The sequence below is a fragment of the Poromitra crassiceps genome (genome assembly GCF_964638095.1).
Source record: "Poromitra crassiceps genome assembly, chromosome: 4".
Taxonomy (NCBI): domain Eukaryota; kingdom Metazoa; phylum Chordata; class Actinopteri; order Beryciformes; family Melamphaidae; genus Poromitra; species Poromitra crassiceps.
In genome coordinates this window covers 46,117,691-46,135,093 of record NC_139626.1, presented here as the reverse complement: position 1 = coordinate 46,135,093, position 17,403 = coordinate 46,117,691, and the positions used below count along the sequence as shown (strand labels likewise).

At 42.6% G+C, this 17,403-nt stretch overlaps 2 protein-coding genes and 1 long non-coding RNA gene across 3 annotated transcripts in view; all 3 read left to right on the top strand.

The window, feature by feature from the left end:
* The first annotated feature begins 224 nt into the window (after positions 1–224).
* LOC310775381 lies at positions 225–2,249 on the top strand. Its single transcript, XR_014552662.1, has 4 exons — positions 225–366; positions 482–545; positions 801–830; positions 921–2,249. It is a non-coding gene; the product is annotated as an uncharacterized lncRNA (long non-coding RNA).
* Positions 2,250–7,754: 5,505 nt separating this feature from the next.
* On the top strand, positions 7,755–13,196 carry ambn (ameloblastin). Its single transcript, XM_083635515.1, has 7 exons — positions 7,755–7,894; positions 8,078–8,440; positions 10,640–10,696; positions 11,984–12,139; positions 12,251–12,286; positions 12,394–12,432; positions 12,566–13,196. Exons 1-7 carry the CDS (start codon positions 7,841–7,843, stop codon positions 12,968–12,970), a joined length of 1,110 nt encoding a protein of 369 aa, XP_083491641.1. The 5' UTR covers positions 7,755–7,840; the 3' UTR covers positions 12,971–13,196.
* A 2,130-nt stretch (positions 13,197–15,326) lies between these two features.
* Positions 15,327–17,403, top strand: part of scpp7 (secretory calcium-binding phosphoprotein 7) — a 4,537-nt gene continuing 2,460 nt past the window's right edge. Inside the window, exons 1-5 of the mRNA XM_083635523.1 lie at positions 15,327–15,414; positions 15,499–15,563; positions 15,780–15,821; positions 16,428–16,475; positions 17,365–17,400. Of these exons, the coding sequence (XP_083491649.1) occupies positions 15,510–15,563; positions 15,780–15,821; positions 16,428–16,475; positions 17,365–17,400 (180 nt within the window). The 5' untranslated portion in view covers positions 15,327–15,414; positions 15,499–15,509. The remainder of the gene's footprint in view (positions 15,415–15,498; positions 15,564–15,779; positions 15,822–16,427; positions 16,476–17,364; positions 17,401–17,403) is intronic.

The following is a 17,403-nucleotide window of genomic DNA, read 5'->3' as shown; positions in this document are numbered from 1 at the left end:
GTGTGTGTGTGTGTGTGTGTGTGTGTGTGTGTGTGTGTGTGTGTGTCTGTGTCTGTGTCTGTGTGTGTGTGTGTGTGTGTAGGTGTGTGTGCGCATATTGCTGTAATAATTAGTCATAGCGGTCAATTCAGCTAAACACTCGACATGTGTCAGGATTACAGCTGGTGAACTTTAAAGTTACTACAAAACAGTTAACTTGGCCAATGTAATTGTGTTCACGCCTATTTTGTTTCTGTCTGCGGAGGAGGTTGCCATGAGATGAACCACATGTGAGCTGAAGTAACATGTTGAAAGCTGGACAGCAGGAATACTTAGACCTATACCATTCAACATCTAATGGAGCTTTCCTAAAGGAGCAGCTTGAAGGTACAGTATAGGCCTACATAAACTCCTCTTTATTATCAAGCTGTTAATATTATTTTGGCCTGCTGAGGACATGAGTACTATAGCACTACTAACCATCAAATGATTTGTCCTTCAGATTCAAGTACATGATGAATTTCAATCTTCTGGTGCTTTTCCTCTTCATCAGTAGCCCTATGGCTGTAAGTATAAAAGAACCAAAACCTACAGTACTTTCCCATTGCCTTTCCTTGTCTTTCTTTTTGGTACATTTGTGAATTATTATGATGATTATTATGATTATGATTATGATTATTATGATTATGATTATGTTTTTTTTTTGTATTATTAGTATTAGTATTATCATTATTAGCATTTTGGGGGGGGGGGGGGGTATTTGGATCTTTCATCTTGAACTCTTCTAACACACGACCAACCAACCATTTCCTTTCTTGCAGACTTCCAGTCATCACTACAGCAGCGAGGAGGTAAGAACAAAAATAATTCCCTTAATTTGTCAAGCAATTAGTTCATGTCAAACCTCACAGTAGATTGATGATTTGTATATCTTGTTGCAGGGATTCTATCATGTGTACCCAGTAAGCTACCCTTGGTTTCGGCCTAGACCCCCTCCCCGGCCTTTCTTCCCTTTCTGGCTCCTGTTTCCCATGCCGGGTCCTGCTCCTCCTCCCGGTCCGGTCCCACAGCCCACCCCGGTGCCGGCCACCCCGGCCCCAGCCACCCCCGGCCGAGGAGATAATAATTAACCATATTGATCTGAGTGCAAGAACAGCAGACACACTGGAAGTCAATCAGCTTGAATTCTCCGACAACAGAATGGGTATTATTCAGTGATGATTTATGGAAAGATACAATGTGTTTTGCTGTGTGTGCATGGCAAGCATTTCACTCTGGGATAAACAAAGCATCTATCTATCTATCTATCTATCTATCTATCTATCTATCTATCTATCTATCTATCTATCTATCTATCTATCTATATGGTTAATGTTAATTGTGTCAGTTGCCAGATGAAAAATGTGTTTATCGAAGCTCTAAATGTCAGCATGTTGAACTTCTGTTTGTTTTTGGTTTGTGGTTTGTTTTTTTGTTTTTTGTAATGTATTCAGTGTTTATGTGTTTTTATAGTGTTTGTGTTTATTTGCATGTTTTCAGTATTGGTTTGGAACTATGCCACATTCTTGCATATATGCTGCTGCTGAATAATTTCATATTAATCAAATTTTCATAGGCTATTTCTTCTGTTTTAATCACCAAGTGTTTTGCACATGTAAAATTGCCAGGGCATAATTATGAGTTTATCCCAAGGCTGGTGTGTGGAAGGTGGGGAGACACCTGTGGGAAGATGCTGACGGCACTGAGTATGCACACACACCCTGCAATCCCTCCACCTTAAGCAAGGGATTAGCCTTGAGTCTGTAATGCTGTATAGTTACACTGACTCAGCCACTACATGTATATGACTGCTATTCCCTTTCATTGCATTGCACTGTTAGCTGTGAGCTAGTCCACTCACTCTTTGTTGCTTTTATGAACTTATGACAAAAATATGCACTGCTGCCTTCACATTGTTATAAAAAGGTTGTTTTTTATCTGCCATTATCAAATAGCTAGATCACAGTTCTGTCATGGCAGTGCCACGGTGTATGCACAGTTACTCATTATGAATGTATCTTTATTTTCCTAAGTTTGGGCTTATTATTGTGTTGCTGGTGTGTATATTGTAAATAAATAGAACCTGGCAAACTAAACCAACCAAACCACACCCTGAAGTATCCATTCTTTTAGCCTATTAGGCAGAGATGGGCAAATTTGAATGACATGTTTGCATTTAATTCCCTTTGAGTATTTTAGGATTTGTTTTTAGAATGGCAAGATTGAAGAAAATAAGATGTAATTGGTATGAGTAGTTTTGAAGAGGCAGTATTGTTGTATATTAAAATATTCAAATTCAAATGTTTTTATGATCTGCCACCATGATACACGGTGCAGGGCATTATGTCATCATAGTGGCGTCTGCTTGTCTGTGTGTCTGTCACGCACGCACGCACGCACGCACGCACGCACACACACACACACACACACACACACACACACACTCCCTCTCTCTCTCTCTCTCTCTCTCTCTCTCTCTCTCTCTCTCTCTCTCTCTCTCTCTCTCTCTCTCTCTCTCTCTCTCTCTCTCTCTCTCTCTCTCTCTCTCTCTCTCTCTCTCTCTCTCTCTCTCTCTCTCTCTCTAGTGAACACAAACTCAAGAACAACATGATAGAAACTTCATATTTCACCACAGGTTCCCCCATGGAGATGACATGAATGCATTCTGGAGCACCTCGCTATACCCTTGATAATTAATGCATTAATTAAATATATCCTTATTAACATAATATTTTATTATGGTAAAACAATAGGCAACTCAAGTGCCTCTAGATTACATTTGTATCAATTAGGCCTATCAAATTCAGATTTCATACACTTTATTTTCAGACAAAAAAAGACCCCTGGTCATATTATTTTTTTCTATATTGTTTTCTATTATTACACTAAGTTGAATCCCCTTTTATTTTGTATTATCAGGGACCAGGAAGTATTTGTTGACTGGATGTCCTTTTTTGATTGTCACTTTATTTAGCCTAATTCATTTTGAGTGGTACTTTTAATTTGAAACCTGAGATAGTGTGGAATGTACTTTTGGTTTGAAAATGTTATTTTTAAATCTTATCTTTTAACACATTTGATGCAGGAGGCCTGGCAGAAGTCAATCCCAGACCACCAGGGGGCAGCATGTGGCTAGAGGCAAGAGACATTGGCTGAGTTTCCCAACAAAGAAGCTTCTTAAGAGTTAAGAAGCTTCTTAAGGAGTTAAGAAGCTTCTTAAGGAGTTAAGAAGGCTCCAAAGAAGTGTTTCCCAAACGCCTTCTTAACAGTCGAGAAAAATAAAAAAAATAGAAGGCTCTTAAGAAGCATCTTAACTGGAGCGGCTCACTTGATGGCACTCTGAGCCCAGCAGTGGGCCACGACTCAGTGGTTGAGAAACACTGTTAACACCTAATAATGGTCATGTTAAACTTTATTAAACATTATTTATTTCAGACATGGACTGCAGTTCAAATTGCTTTATATACACAGCATACAACAAAACAGAGAAACACTACAGAATTTAAGCGACCTTGGGTTCTGTGAAAGGTGCTATATAAATCCACAACATTATAAAAGGAATTCATTCTGATTAGAGAAATATAGCCTACGGTAAAACATTTAAAACACAAGTAACCATACATACAGGGGAGATTTTCAAGTGTTCCCCAATTTTAAACACTAAAGGGTGCATGAAAGAAAGGAAAAAGGGAAAAACACAAGAGGAACAGTGGACACAAGTATCTCCTTTTGCCTGACGCGGCTGGATCTGCCAGTGTTTTGTCATTAAGAAGGTGTTAAGAAGGCTCCAGACCCTTCTTACAAAACCTTCTTAACGAAAGATCATCTTAGCGCTAAGAAGCTTTTGGGAAACGCAGCCTTCTTAACGGAGGATAATTGGAAGATAATTTTAGGCTAAGAAGCAATCGGGAAACGCGTTGGCTTCGTTGGCTTCTTACGGGAGCCTTAAGAAGGGTCAAAGAAGCTTCTTAGCGCTAAGAAGCTTTTGGGAAACGCATGCCTTCGTAAAGAAGCAATTGGGAAACGCGTTTGCTTCTTAAGGGGGCCTTAAGAAGGGTTGAATTAGCTTCTTAGCGCAAAGAAGCTTTTGGGAAACCCAGCCATTACTGGATATCTGTATGTCTCTGGCTAATCTGTGTGAGAAATACAAAGTACCTAAGTTAAAATATCACATTTTAGAGGAATTTGTGCTAAATAAAAATACAAGCACTGTCTGTTTCCCCTGCAAAAACTCATCTCAGCTGAATATATTCAGCCTGAGGGTGAACAACAACTACTGCAATAAAATGACCACTCTTCACAACGTTTGACAGATCTGCAGATGGTATCATGTATCCACACATGTATAATTGGGCTAGCCTGTTACATTCCAATTGCAATAGGCTGTAGTAGGCTATACAATGTATTACATTATGGTGTCACAGCAGTCACCTCACAGTGACTCTGTGTGGAGTTTGTGTCCTCCCCATGTTTGCATGGTTTCCTCCCACAGGCTGCAGCTCAGTGGCAGGGAGGTCAAGTGGCTTGGAGGTAGGGATGTCAGTGTGCATCTGTGTATCTGTATCTGTATTAGCCCTGTGATGTACTGGTGACCTGTCTCGGGACTTTCCCTGCCTGGATGCTGGGATAAGCTGCAGCCCCTGTAACCCTGAAGCAGAATAAGTAGATGTTGTGAGACGACAGTAGATAAAGAAAATGTATCAAGTATTGTGTGATGCTTCCCCCCTCCATCTCTGCCTACAAGTACAGTAGTCTATACTGGGAAAACGAGTTGCCTTTAAGATAAGTGCTATTAAAATGAGCACAACATTCACTACGCAGTGATGAACCAATGAGAAAGCTTGTTACAGTATAGGCCCAGTGGATTGATGTCAGGGATCAAACGTGACACTTACAGTCAAAAGGGCCCACTGTGCCCTACTAGTGGCAGCAGGGCCGGCACAAGCATTTATGGGGCCCTAAGTATTTAATTTGATTGGGGGGTGGGGGTGGGGGGGTACTGCCAATAGTATTGACTGTTATTAATGCCTGATCATTCGCAAACCTACTGTAAATCTATAAACCTGTAATGGAAACATACCTTTATCTTTCTGTTTTTTCCTCATCTTCAGTTTTCTTCTTCTTTCTATTTTCTGCTCCAGAAGGATATGTCCTTTTTTGCGTTTTTTTTTGTTTTTTGTTGCTGCATCGACGCAGAGGAGAGGAATGTATACCATAACATTAATCTGATTGACTGCGCTTAGCATCAAAGGTGGGCAATATTGCGTTTTTGTATGATTACCATTGACATTATTTCAAGTGTTCTGGGGCCCCTAAGCAGGCGTGGTTTGCCCCAATTATATGCATTATTAACTCATTGAGTGCCAATGACGACAGCTGTCGTCATTTCAAATACTAACGTAGAGTGCCAAAGACGACGATTGTCGTCAATTGCGTTTTTTGACGGTGGGACGTGGATCAATCCCTGATACATCTCCTGTACAAATATTGTAGCTATTGGAGGTCTATAACCTATTTTACAGATCCATTAGGTGGCGACAGTGCTGTCCAGATGAGAGAAAGTGGAGTAAAAAACAAAGAAGAAGTCGTTGTGGAAACGGAAATCGCATCGCATCCGTATGCATCCATATGCATGAAGCATACTGTAACGTTAGCTGTGCCTGCAGCAGCCAATCTGCTGCCACAATTGAGCCCCATCCGTGTCCGCTGCGATAGCCCATCCATATGATTTAGTTGCCGACACGGCGACACCAGCGTCTTTCTCTGAAAAGTTACATTATTCTCAGCTGGCGACACGCTGTAAAAAAGCGGGGGGATGCAGCGCACTTTTCAGTGCAGATCAAACTCAGAGCAAACCGCAGCAGAGACACTCCTCCCACCACGGAGGAGGAGGAGGGGGGTGGGGCACGCAGGGCACTACAGCATACAACCATTGACAGTACACACAGACCCAGGCAGCAGCAGGCTTGATGCATAGAGAGCAAACAAGCTAGAATAGGCTATCTGATGCCCACCAGCAGTAAATCAAGACCAGCAAGAAGGTGTAGGGTCTGCGCACGCAGGGGCCAGCGCTGCTGGTTGCAGCTAAAAAATATTATTTGGCCAAACAAAATTCCTTTGTTTTCACTCTTTTATTGAAGGAAATTATTTTTGAGGTGTCATTATATCAGAAAATATTAGCTTCAGAGTCAATGATGTGCTTGAATGTTTAATTTCACAAAAGGCTCATTATCTCAGCTTCTAGAAAAAAATTGCTGTTTTTGGTTAAATCAAGCTATCTTCTCCGGCTCATAACTAAAGAACGGAAAATGGGGGATCAATAAACTTTTTTTTGCAGATGATAGAAGAGAGTCTCCTCGTTCTTTGTGCGTGTTCGGTGTTTACATAGTAATATCACACAATATTCTGTGGGCCTCGAGAAATCACTGAAAACGCTCTGAAACTCTGGCACTGGGAGCGTCCGTTCTCCAAAAGTGGCTGGCACTCAATGAGTTAATATTAATATTCATAATATTATTATGATTGCCTGAATATGAGTCTGCCCCTAGTGCTCTGGTGTCATCCCTGCACTGCACGGTCAGACGGAGCAGACAGGCATGTGTCAGCAAAACCTAAGCAGCAGGCAGCACTCAGTGACGAGGTCATAGGATTGCCCAACCCTCTGTCTGGGTTTTAGGTTGGTGAGACAGATGCGGAACATGCATGAGTGTGCACATGCAACAGTAGGCTATACCACCCGAACAACCCATTTTGGTGTCGTTTTATCTTTTTAAAATATATCTCAACACAATAAATGAATTAATCTCTCAATTGGGTATTTATCATGAGAGATTATAGAGTTTGGAATCTAGTGGTCAAAATGAATTACGGCCATGCTATGGAATTCTGGCACTTCTTAAAACTTGTTAAAATGCAAAATACACATCTGCCACTTCTTTAAACGTGTTAAAAAGCACATTCTGGTGTTATTTCATCTTTTCAAAAGATATCTTCACACAATGAATACATTAATCTCTCAAGTGGGTATTTATCATGAGATATTATAGAGTTTGGAATCCAGTGGACAAAACGACCACTTACGGGGGTCGTCGTTCTAGTAGTTATGGAATTCTGGTGTTAAGATGTGTTTGTTGTTGATTGCTTCTTGTCGTAGATCAACTTGATTACCTTCACCATTACATCTTGAAAGTGGTACATGAGGCTATACCTTGCAGTGTTTTGTTCTTATTGTTACCTGCTTTGTTCTTTATTAATCTTTCACAGTTCCTGGTTTATTTTTGGTTCATATTTTTCCAAATCTCTGGCCTTACAGTGGCCTCCAACTGTTACACCTCTCAATTTAGTGGCTTTGAATTCTATGCCTATTTTCTACCCTTCTCTATGGCCATTTTTCTTCTTCTCAGGTTTGCTGTGCGGTTGACGATAATTACAATAGTGAGACAATGACACATCAGCCACACCTAATGCTACAGCGATAACAGGAAAACCGCTAGCCCTAGCTTCTTTATGTATTTGTTCATGCATCTTTTCTAGACATCACGACATTATAATTAGATGAAAACAGACAATTTGGGGTAATCGGTGGATTGTCTATGGTTTTCCACCTCATTGCTTAGTTCACGCCGGAAGATGAGTGTGATTTTGTCTGTTGTTCTGTTGTCTGATTGGTTGTTTCTCCTCATAAGCAGTGCATAAGTCACGCTTCCCTGGCACACACTTTCATTTGGTTTAAGCGCTTCTAAGGTGGACATTGCTTGAAGGCTTTCGTTGATTTTTCTGGAAACCGATTCAAAACGTTATTGATTTGGTGAAGGTTTTGGAGATGATTGTAGCAATTATACTGTCCTGTCTTGCCATAGCGGCATCTGCAATACCAGTAAGTAGCCGGGTTTTTTCTTCTTCCAAATGTATTCTCTGTAGGCTATGCCTGGAAATAATATTTCGAATATTATTTTCTGTCTTTTCTCCCTCCATTTTGTAATTGTTGACAGTAATTCAGAAAGTGGACCCTCATTATGTGATAACTGCTGTGACTCTGATGACTTTGGGATATTTTCAGGTAAATCCCAGCATAGTTACTCCACAGCCAGCACAAGGCGGGGGGGCCCTTCCAGCTCAAAGACTTCCATCTTTGGAGACTATCAAGCAGAAACCTGAGGCTCAGGCACTGGCCCCGATTCAACCCAGTGTGCAGAAACCTGAGGCTCAGGCACTGGCCCCGATTCAACCCAGTGTGCAGCAACCCCAGCCTGGACTCCCTCAGCAGCAGCAGCCGGGACCCCAGGGTGGCCCCCAGTTCTGGCCCCCCCTGCAACACCATCCCTGGTCCCCACAGGGGGGCGGTCCAATGATCTTTCCCCTCCAGCCGAACACCAATGGACCCCAGCTTGTCCATCAGCCACCACAGCACCAGCAGCCTATGGTATTTCTTTTTTTAAATCAATCAATCAATCAATCAATCAATCAAAACTTTATTCCAGACTCAAGGTCCATATAAAAAGACATACAACACTAAAAAGAACCCCTACAGACAGTAGGGGAACAAAGCAATCATCAAATGCAGTGCAGTGTTCATAATCCAATCCAATCCAATCCAATTTTATTTATAAAGTGCTTTAAAACAACCAGAGGAGGACCAAAGTGCTGTACAGAGTACTGAAGAGCAATCAGCTAAAAACAATAAATCAATAAAATCAGATAAAATCAATGAAATTAATAAACATAATAAAAGACGTTACGTAAAATATATAAAAGCAAAAATCAATCAAATGCATAAAAACAAAATAAAAAGTATAAAATAATAGAATGCATAAAAACATAAAAGCAACTCATGGGTCATAAAATCAGCATCCTACATGGCAGCGAAGGCCAAGGAGAAAAAGTGCGTTTTGAGGAGGCCTTTAAAGTGGGACAGTGAGGAGGCCTGCCTAATCTGCAGCGGTAGGCCATTCCATAGTTTAGGAGCCATTACAGAGAAGGCGCGATCCCCTCTGAGCTTACGCCTGGTTTTAGGCACTGCCAGGAGCAGCTGGTCAGCTGACCTGAGGGAGCGGGAAGGTGCGTGAAAGTGCAGCAGCTCAGAGAGGTCGGGGGGGGCGAGGCCGTTTAGGGCTTTAAAAGCAAATAAAAGAACTTTCAAATTAATTCTAAAATGCACGGGCAGCCAGTGGAGTGAGGCTAAAATGGGGGAAATGTGCTCGTGCTTCCGTGTGCCAGTTAAAAGACGCGCATGCGGCGTTCTGTACAAGCTGGAGGCGAGCCACGGAAGATCCACTAACCCCCAACATAAAGTGCGTTACAGTAATCCAGCCGGGTGGTGACAAAGGCATGGATGACAGCCTCAAAATGCTGCCTCTGGAGCATGGGTTTTATTTTGGCGAGCTGTCTTAGTTGAAAAAAGCTGGATTTAACCAACCATAAGAGCGACATATTCCAGTGTCTCCACAGAGGTGACTGATATCTGACATTACTACAGCAGGGATTTACCAACAGCTTGATAATGACATTCTGTGAGACATTCAGTTGACAGATAAATGTATACATCAGATTCCTCAACAGTGCCTGGAAGGTGTTAACACCTGCCGTGACAAACATCTCACTTGCAGAGCTCCATCTAGGTCTCCTGAGCAATATTCTCATGGCATCATTATTATGCCACTTGAAGTCTGTGCATGCTTGACCTCCTGTAATCTGACCACTGGTGAGCAGTATAGAGTGGTGTGCAGTACGTTCTAAACAGAGACGCCTTCATTCCATCTGTACACATGTTGAACTTACGCGACAAAGTAATACATTTTACGACACTGTCTGTATATATCATCATCATCATCATCTGACAATTTCTCTGAAATAAAATGACCTAGATATTTAACCTTATCACAGACAGTAAGGTTACTATCAGACAATTTAACAACAGGAAATTTAAAACATTTGTCCTCTTTGGTTCTGCAAATTAAGACAACAGTCTTACTGGCATTGTATTTGATATCATGTGCCAAACCATATTCAGTACATATTGTGAGGAGCTGCTGGAGACCAGCACTACTCGGGCTCAGAACAACAAGATCATCTGCATACATTAAATTATATTAATATTAATATTAATATTAATGATATGAATACAAATAATACACATACATCAACTTCTTTTGGGGGGGGGGCACACCCAGACCAGCAACCGAGCAAACAGTGCTGTAACTGAACATACGATAGGATGAGGGCCAGAGTTAGGGGGTGGGGAGGTTAGGGGTTATCTTGTGCATGGACAGGACATTTCTTATCGAAATGATCAATGAATAGCTGCCAAACCTTATTAAAAAAAAAAAGTAGAGCCATGAGAGGAGTACCTCAATTATTTTCTAACTTCAGGTGAGCCATTAGTTCCTCCACCCAACCTGTTGGAACTTTAGCTCCTTCCAATATTGGTAAGCATAAACCGTCTGCCTAGGAGTTGAATAAACACAACTGTGTATCAGCCTGATTTGTTGAAAGCTCCTGAGGTGTGGTAACACATATATTGCCATTATGGGGTTAGTTAGGGATATCAATAATGATGATGATAAATCCCGGAGGGATTGTTCAGTGAGTCAGAAAGCAAGTGAATTTGTGTCTGTGTTTCCAGGTTTTCCCTTCTTATGGATACTATCCTGTGTTCCCACCAATGCAAAGGAATCATCCGGTGAGACATTATTGACAAACACACTGTAGGCCTACGTCTAGTCTGAAACTCACTGTAGGCCTACGTCTAGTCTGAAACACACTGTAGGCCTACGTCTAGTCTGAAACACACTGTAGGCCTACGTCTAGTCTGAAACACACTGTAGGCCTACGTCTAGTCTGAAACTCACTGTATAGGCCTACGTCTAGTCTGAAACACTGTAGGCCTACGTCTAGTCTGAAACACACTGTAGGCCTACGTCTAGTCTGAAACTCACTGTAGGCCTACGTCTAGTCTGAAACTCACTGTATAGGCCTACGTCTAGTCTGAAACACACTGTAGGCCTACGTCTAGTCTGAAACACACTGTAGGCCTACGTCTAGTCTGAAACTCACTGTATAGGCCTACGTCTAGTCTGAAACACTGTAGGCCTACGTCTAGTCTGAAACACACTGTAGGCCTACGTCTAGTCTGAAACACACTGAAGGCCTACGTCTAGTCTGAAACACACTGAAGGCCTACCTCTAGTCTGAAACACACTGAAGGCCTACGTCTAGTCTGAAACACACTGAAGGCCTACGTCTAGTCTGAAACACACTGTAGGCCTACGTCTAGTCTGAAACACACTGTAGGCCTACGTCTAGTCTGAAACACACTGTAGGCCTACGTCTAGTCTGAAACACACTGTAGGCCTACGTCTAGTCTGAAACACACTGTAGGCCTACGTCTAGTCTGAAACACACAGTAGGCCTACGTCTAGTCTGACACACACTTCCATGCACGGCAAACATAATACTGGAAAAAAAGATTAAAAAAAAACATGGGTCGCATCCAAAACTCGTAAAACAAAACATAAATTTAATTTGTACGCTTGACAGATTTTGCTAGAGGGAGTTCTTTCACAATTAGCGTAGGGTTTTTTATTCCCCCCCTAGGAAAATGCTGTCAAAATAGAAAGCAAGTATTTCATAAGAGACACTTGTTGGGGAAACAAAGACGTCAGAACTTTCCCAAGCACCTTGGCTCCATTTGATACTGTATGTTATTGATTTATGACTCTGAGACCGAAACTCAGAGACGGGGGGGGGGGGGGGGGGGGGCGGGGCAGGGGGGCTGTAGTTGCCTTGCATGTGATTTATTGTGAGCATATAATGCAATTCAATTGCTTTGTGTTGAATTAACTGATGTTTGGAGTTGGGAGAGAAATTGTTCAAGGACATCATGTTAATTGACAATTGGACAAATTGGTGAAAAGTGCTAACATGCAGGATTTTCCAGCTGACATTTTTATTTCTTATTTCTTTCCAGTTCTCCCCATACGGATACCCGATGGTCTTCCAGGCACCACCAGCTCTCCCACAAATCCCAGCAAATCAACCACCAACTGGTCCAGTGGCCCCTGTAGAAACACCGTCAGGACCTGTTGCTGCAGGAAACGCACCTCCACCCACACAGCAACAACAGGTATCTGGCAGCAGTGCTTATTTAATGGGGTGGAGCAGAATAGGATGATTACTGCGCCTATGTAAATTGAGCCGCAATTAAGATCATAATCTGTCTGATTCTCATCCACAGAATCCTCAAATCGTATACATGTTTCAACAGCCAATGGTAAATGCACTATGTATTGTTTGGAAGTGAATATTAACCTCATCCATTTGTTTCATCTGGCTGGACCATTTTTGTCTGATGTGGGTTCATTTGTCTCTCTGTGCTAGAACTCGCCACTTGGCGGGCTTAGTTCGGAGGAACTGGAGGTAAACCAGCCACGATGTTTATCTATCACATTGTCAAAACAATGAACACTGCAGTGAACTCAATGATCCCGGTTTAGAGACTGTTATTCCTCTCCTCGCTTGCACTCCCTCACCTCTTGTCTCTGCGTTCCAGATGGCAGCAAGAATGGGTCGGGTGGGTGTGTACATGCCCACGATCCACACAAACATGCCTGCAGAAGCACCCAGAGCTGGGCCTGTGCCCGTCAACCCTGCTGCGCTCCCTGCCTTCAACCTGCCACAATCACCGGGCGTCCCACCAGCAGCACAGGGCGTCCATCCAGGGTTCATGCCCGTTCCCGGGACGTTCCCTGAGGCGAACCGTTTCCCCGCAGGTCTGGGCAGAGCGGTGCAGGACACAGCCACTGCCCAAGCACCGGTCCAACGCAACCACCATCCAAATAAGCCATTGTTGGCTACTCCTCCTCCACTCTTCAAATGGAGAGAATCCTTCCCTGTTGAGGCTGCAGCCACCAACAGTGTTGCTAATGGTGGCATGCATAGTGTCGTCCATCCCTGAGAGATACCCCATAATGACATGCTGCGAAGGGATAGACTCAATAAATGAGCTGATGCTGAACGTAAATTAACAATGTATCAGTGAGGTGTTGCATGGGTACCTGGTATTATTTTGTTATGAGTTTGACTGAGTAGGGAGTAGGCTATTCAATATGGGAACCCAGAGTGTAAAGGTTTAGTTATATTAGCACATTTGTGTGTTTTTCTAAATAATGTAAAATAAAGATCAAAGAACAAACTTGGAAGTATTGTTTTCTTTCATCTCACATACAGCTACTACTCATTCATTTCAGGCCAAATCCCTATTATAGATTGAATAGAATTATCTCATTTTCAAAGCCACCAAATGTTACAGTAATATAGGCTATATTCAACTACATGCCACTTCATTGTCACTTTTTATTTCACTTGCTCTCTTGTACAAGTGGTCAGCGAGCAGCTGCAGTGGCACAGTCCTTCCTGCAAACACAACCTACAGCACGGATAGTCAACTTGCTTTGCCTGGGGGCCACTTTTGCAAAATGACAGGAGGCAAGGGGCCAGTCAATAAACATTAATATAATTTTTTCTGGAGCAGATTGGATGATTTTGGGGTGTCAGCCAGAGTTTAGTCTCACATTTTTTTGCATAGTTAATACATATACTGTAAGTGCCTGGGTGGCGAGCAGACAGCCATATTTGACAATTTAGCTGGAGCTCAGTCAAATTTTATTTAACCTTAGTTTTCATTGTGAATTAGGAAATTGTCGGGGGGCCACTCTGCACCCTATCGCGGGCCGCATCTGGCCCCCGGGCCGTAAGTTGAGTATCACTGACCTACAGTATCAGTAGACAGAAACCAACTGCACAGATCCCTTTTTTAATAACTGCATTCGATGAATTTGGGGGGGGGGGGGGGGGGGGAGACTGGTGTGAACCTCCATTAACTGATCATGTCAAGAATTACAATTTCAATTCAACTCAAATGCCTTTGATGTTATTATTTCTGAATAAGTGTTATTCTACTAATAATACTATGTAAGAGGAGTTGACAGTGTCAAGAGAAAGACAAGCGTGCTCAGTCCTTTTCTTAGTTACTATGGGCTGAGATAACCCCTTTCAGTACTGTACGCTCCTACACATAACTGTATTTCCATTTGTGCAAGAAATGGTTACATCGAAATGGTTAAATGGTTAAACGAGTGTTCCTGAATATGTTTAATATATTTCTAAGTAAACTCCCCAACTTTCGATTTTGCTTCCAGCCATCACAGCACTCGCCCCTCCCTCGCCACTCCCTGCTGGTCGCTGGTCCCGTACACCAAGTCTTACACCTTGTGTTTATTGTTGCAATAGGCCGACCAGCAGGGGCCGATAGCGCGCGCTGTGATCCCTGTGCACACCAATGACATAATATTATACAGTCAATGGGGCGCACCGGCACAAACACAGAAGAAGAAGACACGGCTGCCATCTTGCCATTAAAAAAAAAAAAAAAACAGTTTGACCGTGTGTGTTTTACGTGCGGCTTGTCACACTCTTTACTCACTGGTGTATTTTCTCAGCAGTCCCTTATATTACTACTGAGAACCAATATAACAACCAGCTATGGTCCCTTTTACCTACTGTAGCCCTGCCTCCTTCCTTGATGGAAGGGATGGACAGACGGACAGACGGATGGACAGACATGAGGTCGCAGTGACCTTGAACGTTTACCTTTGATCACCAAAATCGAATCAGTTCATCCTTGAGTCCAATGTTTGAGCCACATTTGAAGAGATTCTCTCAAGGTGTTGCTGAGATAGCGCGCGTTAACAAGCATCAGCTCATACTACATCACAGTTGCTCGAGTGACATCATCACTGATGACATCCCAACTGCCTCGGGCAGTTGGGATGTCATGAGTGGCACAGTTGCACAATGGCGCACAGTTGCTCAACTGTGGTGTCACTGGAGCAGTTGTGATGTCATCAGTGATGTTACTCGAGCAACTGTGATTGAAGGGCCGGTGGCGCACAATTTGCTCAACTGTGATGTCACGGGCACTCTCCAGAGTCTCCATCCTAGAAATCAAGCACATGCAGTGCGCAAGATTTGTAGTCGTAATAAAGTTAGTTTTGAAAGCCAGTAGTTTTTCTCTTGATATACTGTATCAGCCTCGCTTCATGCACATGCCACAGATGATTTCATTGGGCTTTGAGATGGGGGCACCTGACAAAACACAGGATGGAGGGTGCCAATCATGATTGATGTACATTAGGAGCCAAAAATCCATTGGGGGATTTCTCACAGAGAGAACGAGCTGACGAGGCACATGTTAAAACAGGCCTTATTGGCGTTTCTCCAACACCTGTCAAACATTCGATCAACCTTTTGGTTCGGCAGCAAATAAATAGGAGCAGATCTCTCCTGAGGCATCAAACTGCTTCTCATCAACCTCCCAGAACTCCTGTGGTGCTCAAAAAGGTAAGAACAACTGATATCTGACGGCATTCCTTAAGGAAAAGCTTTTTAAATGAAGACTAACAATCATGCAACTCTGTTTGACAGCTCCAATCAAAATGAAATTCTACCTGCTGGCTGTCTGCGTCCTTGGGACTGCTATATGCGCCCCCGTAAGGAAAATCTTCATCTATCTCAGACTGAATTGGCAACACTATATGTATTTGTTCTTCAGATTTCTCTCACATGTATCTTTACGTATACATAACACCAGAATATTAAACCCTAACCCTAATTTACAAAAAGAAGAGGCAGAAGAAGAAGAAAGATGAGTGTTATTTTTCAACTGGGTTGTGTTTCATTGTATTTTCTTAACTCCCTTTAAACAGCAAATGTACATGGAGCTGGACTTCCGTCATGCCCCACTTCAGGTAAGATATGTTCAGCTGGTATATCATGACACACACACACACACACACACACACACACACACACACACACACACACACACACACACACACAGACACACACAGACACACACAAAACACAACAAACACAACACAACACAACCTACACTACACTACTATAACAATGTAGTGGACAATAAAGACATCTGTCTGTCTGTCTGTCTGTCTGTCTGTCTGTCTGTCTGTCTGTCTGTCTGTCTGTCTGTCTATCTGTCTGTCTGTCTATTGGTTCTTAAAGTGCTGCCCGGGGACCCACAGGGGTCCTTGGGGGGGGGGGGTGGGGACGTTCCAGGGGCCCAACGAAAAGGGGAATGCTTTATTTTTGACTATAATTCCATTACATAAGTAACACAATGACAGAATGTATGACTATTTTGGTCATGGGTTTCAGACACTTACTGTAATAAAACTGGCAAAGTACCTTTGACGTATAGGTCTATTATAATCAGATCATCATCACTGCTGATAATCTCACTGTCTGTACCTGGAGATGCTTCTTGTTAGTTTGTCAATGTCATTGTGTCCCATGCCCATGTGAAGAAAGCATTAATGTGTTGTTGATCTTTACAGGCACTCCAGGCTGCACCTGCTGGGGTCCCACTTGGAAGACTGGAAGTGGTAAGAGAGATACATTATTATTATTATTATTATTATTATTATTATTATTATTATTATTAAAGGTCCCAATTTGTACAGCTGTAACCTCTTAAAAACATGTGTCTCTGGTCCATAAAACATGATTCTGGATTAATTTGTCGAAAATATAGCAACCCCGTTTGTTGTGACGGAGTTGTCACTTCATCATCTCGTTGCGTCCCAAGAATGGTCTGTTTCTATAATATATTCAGAACTAACAGTTCCCATTGGCCGCTGAGGGAGAGCCCGCCCCAGGCCAATCAGATTAGCATCTGTGGACCAGCACGCTAGGTTGTGTCCACAACTACGCTATCGCTAACTTAACGTTGCTACGCTAAAGAGGACATCTCAAAATGCCTAGACTTACCGAATGCACCTCCGCAGTTGCTGGATCACGTACAGTTGGCGTCGCTCCAGCTAGAAGTGTTAATTTTGTGGCTATAGACAAAATGGTGCAGGTAGCTTGTGTGAGAGAGACCCGTGCAGTATGCGTGAGGAAGCTCGTGACGTCCCAATCCCCCTCTGGGCAAACGAAGCGTTTGGGGGTGTGGCTTGAAGGAGACTGCAGGGGGAAGCTGGATAGGGACAAATCCAACTGTGGCAGTTCGGAGCTTGTGACCACTCATTACAGGGAGGGCTGACAGCAGTATATATGCATTTACAAGTAAAAACAGCTTTTGCACGGAATGGGACCTTTAATATTATTATTAATATTATTATTGTTGTTGTTGTTGTTGTTGTTGTTGTTGTTGTTGTTGTTGTTGTTGTTGTTGTTGTTGTTATTATTATTATTTGTAGACATTTTCATCCAAAGATCACTCTTTTCTATCCTCATAATGTTGAATACTGTATATCTATTTGTGTTTCTCAGCTCCTCCCAGTCGACGCCCAGCCTGCTGGTGCACCTGTG